Source organism: Scyliorhinus canicula, chromosome 1, assembly GCF_902713615.1.
Source record: "Scyliorhinus canicula chromosome 1, sScyCan1.1, whole genome shotgun sequence".
Taxonomy (NCBI): Eukaryota; Metazoa; Chordata; class Chondrichthyes; order Carcharhiniformes; family Scyliorhinidae; genus Scyliorhinus; species Scyliorhinus canicula.
In genome coordinates, this window is record NC_052146.1 from 278,825,707 (window position 1) to 278,838,036 (window position 12,330).

The 12,330-nt window shown below is 47.4% G+C and overlaps 1 protein-coding gene across 2 annotated transcripts in view; it reads right to left on the minus strand.

Annotated features, from left to right (window-relative positions):
• The window catches only part of LOC119974762 (ALK tyrosine kinase receptor-like), a 1,320,646-nt gene that overhangs the window by 20,482 nt on the left and 1,287,834 nt on the right, over nucleotides 1–12,330 (minus strand). For both annotated transcript variants that reach the window (XM_038813974.1, XM_038813983.1), the window contains 2 exons: nucleotides 11,967–12,064; nucleotides 7,064–7,156 (listed from right to left, as the gene is read on the minus strand). In XM_038813974.1, coding sequence (XP_038669902.1) covers nucleotides 7,064–7,156; nucleotides 11,967–12,064 — 191 coding nt within the window. The remainder of the gene's footprint in view (nucleotides 1–7,063; nucleotides 7,157–11,966; nucleotides 12,065–12,330) is intronic.

The following is a 12,330-nucleotide window of genomic DNA, read 5'->3' on the forward strand; positions in this document are numbered from 1 at the left end:
GCAGGGGAAACATCCGGTAGGCAGGGAAACATCCAGAAGACAGGGGGAAATGTCCGGAAGGCAGGGGAAATGTCTGGCAGGCAGAGGAAATATCTGGAAGGCAGAGGAAGCGCCCAGAAGGCAGAGGAATGATCCAGTAGGCAGAGAAAATATTTGGAAGGCAGGGGAAACATTTGGAAGGTAGGGGAAACGTCTGGAAGGTAGGGGAAACATATGTAAGGTAGGGAAAATATCACGAAGGGAGGGGAAATATCCAGCAGGCAGGGGGAAAATACGACAGGCAGGAAAAACATCCGGAAAGCAGGGGAAACATCCAAATGGCAGGGAACACATCCAGAAGGCAGAGGAAACATCTGCCAGGTGGGGATAGATCCGGCATGCAGGAGAAACATCCAACCTTTTCCCTTCTGTTGTGTTTGGTTGCTTCTTTGATCATGAAGGTGCACATAGAACATGAAGATATGATTGCTGCAGGTATTTAATCTTGATGGTAACCATGCATTTCTAAGTGCAAACTATTCCGTCTCCATTATTGTAAAACCATTGAGGATAAGGCCTGTCCTCCTGTCTGTCCTACTGCCAAGTGCCCACCTCCCATCCGTCCCCCGATACATATATGTCTGTGCCGGTGTCTGGTTCCACCTGCTGGTGGGAGGTCAGAACTGACTCTACATGTATTGGTCGGTGGCTATGTACAGTGGTGCGGTTATATACAAATATGTACATTGGGGTACAACTATGTCCAATTATACATAGATGTGCCTGTACGCATCACCACACATTTCAAGGTGTCAGAGGTTGTGGGACTGCAGGTTGGCATGTGCTGCCTGAGGTGGCACTTTGATAGTGACCTTTGTTGAGGAGGAAATCAGGGCATCTTGCAGAGGCCTCACTCTGCCAGAAACTGAGATCCAATGAGGGTCTCAGCTGCCTATCTGGTGCATTGTTTCATCACCCTGGCAATTGCAGGTGGAGCTGCACCTTGCGTCACTTCAAGGTCTTCTGATTCTTCCCCTTCATCATCGTATGGGGATGAATCCGGTTCCTCCATCTCTCCAGCTGGGAATCTGACATCTCTTTGCTGTACTAGGTTACATGGGGCACAACAGGCCACAGCGATCTGTGAGACTCTTTGTGGCGTGTACTGCAATGCTCCACCTGATGCTCCAGGCAGTGGAACCGCACCTTCAGCAGTCCAATTGTCTGTTCTATTGTTGCCCTTGTTGAGGTAGGGAGGTAGGGATGGCATTGTACATCTCCTTCTGGCACTCCTGTTTCCGCACAGCCGCCATGATCCAGGTCTTCTGAGGAGATCCCCTGCAGCTGTACAGGTTGGGGGGGGGGGGGGGGGGGGGGGGGGGGATGGTGGTTGGGGAGGGGGGCGGGGGGGAGAGCAAAGAGCTGTGGCACCCGAGAATGACTCAGAAAGTACGAGTCATGAGAATTTCATGGCAATTGAACACATACCTTCAGGATTTACTTTGGTGGTTACATGCCAGCTGCATGTTGATTGACGGAAACACTTTTTGGTTTAAGAATGCTGCTGGCTGTTGGCAGAGAGCTGAATGTGTGCAATCAATTGCCCCTTTGGGGTATTTGGGGAAATCAGGCTATGGGGCTGAGTCTGAAAGCTCTGCCGCCTGCCTCTGAGGGCCCGTGGTGAATCGGACAAAATCATCGGCCTTTTTTGGCCACGACACTGGTGAACTCCCTTTGTGTGCCTGTGTGTGGCTGACTGGGAGATCCCAGACATGTCCGCCATGGAACCCCAGAACAACCCAGCAAAGAAACTCAAGGCGTGGTGTGTTCTAAAGACTACTAGCATAGGATTGCCTCCCGTTCCACGGGGTGGTAGGTCTCCCTGGAGGCGGTAACACAGGTCGGTGACTGACCGCTGACATTCTCTGCCATCTTTGACATTTACAGGTAGCTTCTCCATGTGTGGTGTAGTCAGTTTCCACACTGCCACTCCAATCATTCCCCCTTGCTCGGCATCGCACTGGCCCCTGGCTGCGAGCATCTTGAGCTGCCTCTCCTTCTGCTGCCTTGTTGTTTTTCTGGCTGTCACTGCACCTGGCCCTGGGCCACACACTGCCGCGTTCTCTCTCCTTCCATCATAGAATCAAGAAACACTCGGCACAAGAAACCCATACTATCTGCCCGAAGTAAACTGTGGATAAGAGACGGGCAGAGAATCTGGTCATCACCGTCTATTTTGCTATCCTTCTAATGACCGTGGGCCAATGGGGAACATGGCTGTCGTGTCTCAAGCACACTTTAATTTTTTTTTAAATTCATTTATAGGATGTGGATGTTGCTGACTAAGCCAGCATTTATTGCCCATCCCTAGTTGCCATTCAGAAGGTGGTGGTGAGTTGCCTTCTTGAACCACTGCAGTTCTTGTGGTGTAGGCACACCCACCATGCTGCTAGGGAGGGAGCTCCAGGATGTTGCCCCAGCGACAGCGAAGGAACGGCAAAATATTTCCAAGTCAGGGTGGTGAGAAACTTGGAGGGGCACCTACAGGTGGTGGGGTTCCCAGGTATCTGCTGCTCTTGTCCTTCTAGATGGTAGTGGTCATGGGTTTGGAAGATGCTGTCTAAGGAACCTTGGTGAGTTACTGCAGTGAATCTTGTAGATGGTACACTGAGCTGCCACTATTAGTCAGTGGTGGAGGGTTTGAATGTTTGTGGAAGGGGGAGCAATCAAGCGGCTGCTTTGTCCTGGATGGTGTTGAGCTTCTTGAGTATTGGAGCTGCACTCACCCAGGCAAGTGGAGAGTATTCCATTACACTCCTGACTTGTGCCTTGTAGATGATGGACTGATTTTGGGGGGTCAGGAGGTGAGTTACTCGTCGGAGGATTCCTAGCCTTTGACCTGCCTGATAGCCACAGTATTAATGTGGCTGGTCCAGTTCAGTTTCTGATCAATGGTAACCCCCAGGATGCTGATAGTGGGGGATTCAGCGATGGTAATGCCATTGATTGTCAATGGGTGGTGGTTAGATCCTGTCTTGTAGGAGATGGTCATTGCCTGACACTCGTGTGACGCAAATGTAACTTGCCACTTGTCAATCCAAGCCTGGATATTGTCCAGGTCTTGCTGCATTTGGACATGAACTGCTTCGTTATCTGAGGAGTCAAGAATGGTGCTGAACATTGTGCAGTCATCTGCAAACATCCCCACTTCTGATGTTCTGATTGAAGGAATGTCATTGATGAAGCAGCTGAAGATGGTTGGGCCTAGACACCAGCCTGAAGGACTCCTGCAGTGATGTCCTGGAGTTGAGATGATTGACCTCCAACCACCACAACCATCTTCCTTTGTGCCAAGTATGACTCCAACCAGTGGAGAGTTTTCCCCCTGATTCCCATTGACTCCAGTTTAGCTAGGGCTCCTTGATGCCATACTCGGTCAAATGCTGCCTTGATGTTAAGGACAGTCACTCTCATCTCACCTCTGGCATTCAGCTCTTTTGTCCGTTTTTGAACCAAGGCTGTAATGAGGTCAGGAGCCGAGTGATCCTGGTGGAACCCAAACTGATCGTCCATGAGCAGATTATAACTGAGTAAGTGCCGCTTGATAGTACTGTTGATGACTTCTTCCATCATTTTGCTGATGGTGGAGAATAGACTGGTAGGGCGGTAATTGGCTGGGTTGGATTTGTCCTGTTTCTTGTGTACAGGACACAACTGGGCAACTTTCCATATTGCTGGGTAGTTGCCAATGTTGTAACTGTATGGAACAGCTTGGTGAGGGGTGCAACAAGTTCTGGAGCACAAATCTTCAGTACTATTGCCGGAATATTGTCAGGCCCCATAGCTTTTGCAGTATCCAGTGCCTTCAGCCATTTCTTGTTATCACATGAAGTGAACTGTATTGGCTGAAGACTGACATCTGTGATGCTGGGGATGTCTGGAGGAGACCGAGATGGGTCATCCACTCGACACTTCTGGCTGAAGATTGTTGCAAATGCCTCAGCCTTGTCTTTTGCGCATATGTGCTTGGCTCCTCCATCATTGAGGATGGAGATATTTGTGGAGCCTTCTCCTCCAATGAGCTGTTTAATTGTTCACCACCATTCACGGCTGTATATGGCAGAGCTACACGGCGCGATTCTCTGCTGCCCACGCCGGTTGGGAGAATAGCGGGAGGGCCTCCCGACATTTTTTGCGCCCTCCCGCTATTCTCCCCCCCCTCGCCCGACCCACGTCACGAATCGCCGCTCGCCGTTTTTTACGGCGAGCGGCGATTCTCCACGGCCGATGGGCCGAGCGGCCGGGCCTTTATGCCCGTTTTTTCACGGCAGCAAACACACCTGCTTGCTGTCGTCGTAAAAACGGGCGCTGGATGCCCGTTTGGGGCAGGAGCACCACCGTTGTGCTCGTGAGGGGACAGGCCCGTGATCGGTGCCCACCGATAGTCGGGCCTGCGTCCAAAAGGGACGCACTATCTCCCCTCCGCCGCCCGACAAGATCAAGCCACCACATCTTGTCGGGCGGCGGTGGAGAAATGCGGAACCGCGCATGCGCGGGTTCCGTCAATGGCGTGATGACGTCACTCGCGCATGCGCGGGTTGGAGCCGGCTTGGCGCGCGGCCTTAACGACAGTCATTAAGGCTGCAACGCCGTGAAACCCGGGGTCCCGCTCCTAGCCCCGATGGGGGGGGGGGGGGGAGAATCGGGTCCCGGGAACGGGCGTGAAGGCTGCCGTGAAACCCGGCCAGTTTCACGGCAGCCTTTACCACTCTCAGCATTTGCGAAGAATCTCGCCCACAGAGCTTAGATCTGGTGAGTTTGTTGTGGAATCGCTTAGTTCTGTCTATTATTGCTGCTTATGCCGTTTGGCACACAAGTAGTCCTTTGTTGTAGCTTCACCAGGTTGACATCTCCTTTTTCGGTATTCCTGATGTTGCTCATGGCATGTTTTCCTGCACTCTTCACTGAACCACGGTTGATCCCCTCGCTTGGTGGTAATGGGAGAGTGGGGAATATTATGGGCCATGAGGTTGCAGATTGTGGCTAAATACCTCAATGTGAAGATGGTACTTTGTCTCCACAAGGACTGTGCGGTGGTCACTTCTACTGTTACTGTCATGGACAGATACATCTACAGCAGGCAGATTGGTAAGGATGAGGTCAAGAATGTTTTCCCTCTTGTTGATTCCCTCACCACTTGCTGCAGTCCCAGTCTACCAGCTATGTCCTTTAGGACCCGGCCAGCTCGGCCTGTGGTGGTACTACGGAGCCACTCTTGGTGATAGACATTGAAGTCCGCCACCCCGAGCATATTCTGTACCCTTGCTACCCTCAGAGCTTCCTCCAAGTGGTGTTCAACATGGAGGCATGGAGGAGTACTGGGTTAGCATGGTGGCGCAGTGGTTAGCTCTGGGTCACTGTCTGTGTGGAGTTTGCATATTCTCACCATGTCTGCTTAGGTTTCGCCGCCACAACCAAAAGATGTGAAGGTTAGGTGGATTGGCCATGGTAAATTGCCCCTTAATTGGAAAAAAATCAATTGGGTACTCTAAGTTTATTTTAAAAACATGGATGAGTACTGATTCATCAGCTGATGGTGGCCGGTACGTGGGAATTAGCAGGAGATTTCCATGCCCAATTCTGGCCTTGGGTGACTACCTCTGTGGAGTTTGCACGTTTTTCCCGTGTCTGCGTGGGGTTCCTGCTGTTTCCTCCCACAGTCCAAAGATGTGCAGGTTAGATGGATTGACCATGCTAAATTGCCCTTAGTGTCCAAAGCTTAGCTGGGGTTTTGGGGATAAGGTGGCAAAGTGGGCCTAGGTAGGGTTCGCTTTCAAAGGTTCGATGGCTGAATGACTTCTTTCTGCACTATAGGGGCCACAACCTGCGCTCAATGCAACAGCTCGACATTCTCTCCTGATCCAACAAAGCTCCCCATAATAAACAGATCCACCAGGAAGATGATCTTGCTTGCTGTAAAACAGTCATGAACCTGAAGGCACTTGTTTATTGTTTACTGTCGACGTAATCTCAAAAGTCCAATTTAAATTGATGCACATGTATCTTAAGGAGTATGCACGACATGGTAATGTATTAAAATGCTGCTTCCCATCTGAAAATATCCCTTTGATCCACCACCAACTTTCATCCCATCGTCTGGGAGCTGACATTTCACCACCCGCATTACTAACTGCCTCCCGCCCACTTCAATCCCTGCTCCCGGGAGCCTTAATAGATTCCGCCCCTAGTTCCTGTTGTGATGTTTTTAATCACAGTTCTCTGCCTCTTTTTCCCAATTTAAATTTCTATGTCCAAAAGCTTCCTGTGCAAACTTGTTCTGCTGTAATGGGGCTCTCCTGCTAGTGGCAGTATTACCATGTGTCAGTTTTCCGTCTCCCAGCTTGAAACCCTGTGTTGCAATCCACTCCCATTTTCATGTTTCTTAAATGATCACATGTTGCTATCTTTATCAGAAATACAAATTACAATATACAAGAATAAGGACTTAATGCGTTATTTAAAAATCGGGACTGAATTATATCTGCGCATCATGGTCCAATTATCTATACCTTCCAATACAGCTTTGTCTGGAAGTTATATTTAGCCCTGTCCCCATGTGCAATATGAAGAAAATTTACTACCACTAACTGGATAACGCTTAGGTTACAGCGGTACCTACTTTTCAGAACAATAGCAGGAATATTGCGCGGGATTCTCCGTCGGCGGAATCCTCCGCCTCGTTGGCAGCGTACTCACCACCTGGGGATTTCCCGAAGGCGTGGGGTGGCCACAATGGGAAACCCCATTGGCTGGCTGCTGGGACGGAGGATCCCACCCATTAACTAAGGTTGATACAGCCCTACTTTAGCTGTAGCTCATTTTCCATTACAATTCCGACAGACACACTGACACATTTTCTCTTTGTGAAGTAAGAAAAATCGGATTGAACTGCTCCAGGTTCAATAAGCAAGGTTATCAGTGCACTGTCTGCTTTGTCTGAGTGATATAGCTTCATTTTAACAGCGCTTTTAATTTTAAGCATTGATTATTAAATATTGTAAATCACAGTATTTTCTTAATTTACCTGTATATGTCACGGGCCATTCCAAAATCTCCAATCTTAGCCACTCTTCCTGTACCTTTGAAAGTAAGCAGGCAATTCCTTGCAGCTATATCCCTGTCAATAAATAGAACACGGAGAGGTAAATTTCCCCCTGATTTGTCTCCCACTTCCTCACCTCTTGTCCTGAAGGAGTTGATGCATACTGAACAAGGGTTTCATTGTCCCAGCGACCATCTCTCATTGCTAACCTGCTTTGTGCATGATTCTTCATCATGTGCGTTGATAAGTGATTTGACTTAGGGAGCAACACAGACAAGCTTGACCCTGTCCTCACCTGTTATCCAAACATTCTGTCCAGATTATTACTGGATACTAATTTGTTGCAAGAGTCCGGGCTGACATTTTGCCCCCTAACCTAAGGGTGGCAAGGTCAAACTGACATCTTGCCCGAGATCCCCTAGATCAGTACAGATCAAAGATTTCAACCAGACATTCTAATTTGCATGTTTAATAATACAGCAGTCAGTGTCTTCACTATCGTGCCATGCCGAGAGTGAAAATATAAATTTGATCGACACACAGCGGATACTAAGTACCAATGTTGGATTAGTAATGGTCAACAAAAGGCTGAAGGTGGTTTAAATCTAAGAATTCCTGCTTGTAGGTGAACATAAAAGTATTTTTGTGACAGATTGCTCAGCTTGTCTAAGTGAAAGCTGGTGGAGTGGAGTATATGCAAAATGTGTCGTATATATTTCTAAATGTGTATATGTAACATATATATGTTCAAGTCCAAATGAGGCCAGGAGTCTGTCCAATTATGGTCTTACTGGGTATAACATGATAAAATTAAGATTGGCAGGCCTGACCTTTGATCATGTCTTCTGTTTGATCTTCTAATATCTCTATATGGGAAGTGGATAATTGTACACAGACATTCTCAGCATTTACAGTCTTGTGAATATCTAATTTTCACAGATTTTTACATTCCACATCAAGTACATATTGTGTGCTCAAACATTGAAAACCTACCTGGAGAAAATACTCTGAAGCAATAAGGTGAGCCAAAGTCAAGAACAATTGGTTTGGGATGTAATCCTTAAAATATCAATATTCTTATTGATTTAGGCAGATGCCTGCACTGTAATTAAACATTTGCATGCTTTCACTGAGATAGAAGATCAGCTATTGCGGATAGGAATTTGTGCTGTTACAGCGGACTTGGAAATTTGTCAAGTTCTTTCTGCATGCTGAAATAATAGAACTCTCATTGAAATCAACATTTTAAGCTCCAGACAGAATTTGAGCATAGGATCTATGCTGACTCTCCATGGACGTATTGTTGGAACTGCAATAATGTGATTGGGATCTTTAACTGAGACACCCCCGTGATATTTTATCTATTGCATAGTTTGAAGGAGTTGGTGGGGGGGGGGGGGGGGGAGGAGGTTACATTCCACAGGCAATTATATGTTTTCATATAAGTTAGGATATGTTCTCATGTGCGTAGGAATTTTGAAGTACTGATTGAAAATACCTTATCCGGATTGCTTGGGGCCGAGTGTGTATCACATTTTGGAATTTTTTGGATTTTAGAAGAGACCGCACATGCGTTGGGAATTGCGCATGTGTGGCACGCAGTGGGAACTGCATATGTGAGGTGCACATTGGAAACTGCGTATGTGCGGAACGTTGGGAACTGCGCATGTGTGGCACGCAGTGGGAATTGTGCATGTACAGAATGTGTTGGAAATGCGCATGTGCAGCACTTTGGGAACTGCGTATGTGAGGAACCTTGGGAACTGCGCATGTGAGGCACATGTTGGGAGCTGCGCATGTGCACAGCATGTTGGGAACTGTGCATGTGCGGCACCTGTTGGTAATTGCACATGTACGCCGCCCGTTGGGAACTGTGCATGTACGCCGCGCATTGGGAACTGTGCATGTACGCCGCCCGTTGGGAACTGTGCATGTATGCCGCGCATTGGGAACTGTGCATGTGCGGCACATGTTGGGAACTGTGCATGTGTGGCGCCTGTTGGGAACTGTGCATGTGCGGCACATGTTGGGAACTGTGCATGTGCGGCGCCTGTTGGTAATTGCACATGTACGCCGCCCGTTGGGAACTGTGCGTGTACGCCGCGCATTGGGAACTGTGCATGTGCGGCACATGTTGAGAACTGTGCATGTGCGGCACCGTTGAGAATTGTGCATGTGCAGCACACGTTGGGAACTGTGCATGTGTGACGCCCATTGGGAACTGCGCATTTGTGGTGCGCGTTGGGAACTGTGCATGTGCGGCGCACATTGGGAACTGCGCATATGCAGTGTGTATCGCCTGGGAGCCTTGTGGGATTTCCCACTTGTGACGTCAAGTCGATGCTTGAAAAAAGTGCTGCGGATTGTAGAATTTTTCGGTTTTCCGAATTTCGGTCATGGGATGTTCAACCTCGATTTCAATAACATGTTTGGATTACAAATATAAATTTATTTGAAAATTGACAGACTGCAATTATTGAATCTTCTATGAAGAAATCTGTGTGAAATACAGGTTCATGTGACCAACAGCAATTGAAAATGAAATGAAATGAAAATCGCTTATTGTCACAAGTAGGCTTCCAATGAAGTTACTATGAACAGCCCCTAGTCGCCATATTCCGGTGCCTGTTCGTGGAGGCTGGTACGGGAATTGAACCCGTGCTGCTGGCTTGCCTTGGTCTGGTTTAAAAGCTAGCTATTTAGCCCAGTGTGCTAAACCAGCCCCCAATTAGCTGCTCAGAGGTAAATGATTCTCTATAACTGCAAATTCATCTGATGATTCTTCCCATGTGAAAGATACCAGATTTCTATTATTGGTTTTAAACTGCTGTTATTACATTGGCCAATCAATAAAACATAACATTTTAAATTTAAGTGAACTATCCGGTTTGATTTTAGATCAAAAGACAAGAGGCCAGATTTCAGTTTATCTGCACCATGAACTTTCCAAGTAGCCATTTGGGTTCCATGATCAGTTGATGTTCATCACTGATAACAACCCTTCAGTGGTTGCTGGAGACTGGACAAGTGTTACCTGGTAGCTGGACTTTTGCTTTTTAAAGAAATTTACTTGTCAAATTGACGTAATTTCCATTAATTGAAAATTAACCCAGGAATAATACACTAAAACGAGTGTATTAGTGTTTGCTAAAACGAGCTTACTTTAGCGATTGTCAAATTATTTCAAAAAGGAACATGCAATAATGGGGGAAGAGCACATTCTTTACTACATAAGAACTAGGAGCAGGAATAGGCAATTCGGCCCCTCAAGCCCATTCAAGAGGATCACGGCTGATCTCATCTCAGCCTCAACTCCACTTTCCTGTCAGTTCTCCATAACCATACAACCCATTCCTAATTAAAGATCTGCTATCTCCTCCGATGCAATTGTATCTATTAGGTGTAAGGGGGCTGGGGCCCGGTTCAGCTCAGTTGGCTAGCCAGCTGCTTTTGTGATGCAGAGCGAGATCAGCAGTGCGGGTTCAATTCCCGTACCAGCTGAGGTTATTCATGAAGGCCCCGCCTTCTCAACCTTGCCCCTCACCTGAGGTGTGGTGACCCTCAGGTCAGATCATCAACAGTCAGCTCTCGCCCTCAAAAGGGAAAGGAGCCTATGGTCACCTGGGACTATGGTGACTTTACTTACTTACTTTACTTATCTATTAGGTCTTATGGTGCTATGGGTCGTGTCCGTGCTTCTGAGGCAGAAGCTACAGATTCCACTCACACCCCAGGACCTATGGTGTTCACAACATGGCCAAACAGCTTGAGTATGTCAACCTGTAAATCCTCCCAAACACGCCAATGGCTGACGGTAAGAGCGAGAGAGAGTCCTGGTCAGCCACGTTTGATGTGGAGTGACGTCCCTCAAGTTCAGGATTCCTTTAAGGTTAACATGCAGGTTCAGTTGGCAGTTAAGAAGGCAAATGAAATGTTAGCATTCATGCCGAGAGGGCTAGACTACAAGAGCAGGGATGTGCTGTTGGGGCTGTATAAGGCTCTGGTCAGACGCCATCTGAAATATTGTCAACAGTTTTGGGACCCGTATCTAAGGAAGGATGTGCTGGCCTTGGAAAGGGTCCAGAGGAGATTCACAAAAATTATCCCTGGAATGAAGGACTTGTCGTATGAGGAGCGGTTGAGGACTCTGGGTCTGTATTCGATGGAATAGAAGGATGGGGGAGGGATCTCATTGAAACTTACAGAATACTGAGAGGTCTAGGTAGAGTGAATGTGGAGAGAATGTTTCCACTCGTATGAGAAACTAGAACCCGAGGGCACAGTCTCAGACTGAAGGGATGATCTTCAAAAGAGAGATGAGGAGGAATTACTTCAGCCAGAGGGTGGTGAATCTAAAAGAACTCTTTGCTACAGAAGGCTGTGGAGGCCAAGTCACTGAGTGTCTTTAAGTCAGAGATAGATAGGATCTTGATTAATAAGGGGATCAGGGGTTATGGGGAGAAGGCAGGAGAATGGGGATGAAAAACCCTTCAGCAATGATCAAATGGCAGAGCAGACTCGATGGGCTGAATGGTCTAATTCTGCTCTATGTCTTATGGTCTTACAAGCCCCTGGTGACAGACTAGTGACTTGTTCCAGGAATTTGGATGAAAGTCAGTCTTCGTGCACCACTTGGTGTGGGAAGAAATTTGGAAATTGGAATACATCCATTAAAGAGATTTCCATTCCAAAAGTGCTCACCTTATTTTACCCCAGTACAGAAGTGACAGTGGTTCATACTAAATCCTTTTCATTTCATGTTCAATACCAGTAAATACCAACAACATCAGGTCTTATGTTATAAAAAAGACCCAGGATAAAGATTCAAAAGGGAGCCATTTGATACCTACCAGACATGCCACTTGCAAAGCTTGTGTCCACTTACCGATGGATGAAGTGATTCTCCTCCAGATACTGACACCCACGAGCAATGTCACGAGCCACATTCAGTAAGTCCAGCATGTTGAGAGTTGACGGTTGACCCTGAAATATCACAAAAACAACTGTAACGGAGTAATGTGAAAGTCAGGAATTCTGCTGCTGACCTGACACTGACCTAAAAACAGGGGGTGGGGTTAAATAAATTACATTTAATTTCTTGTCCCTATCCCAATCCTCTCCAATGAAGCTGGCCTTGTGAGGAATTGGGAGAGGAGTTTCCCTTCACAAAGACTCCAGAAATGCTCATATTAAGCTCAAGACTTGTGGGTCCAGACTATTTTCCAGCCCTTCCAAGTCAGTCTAATTGT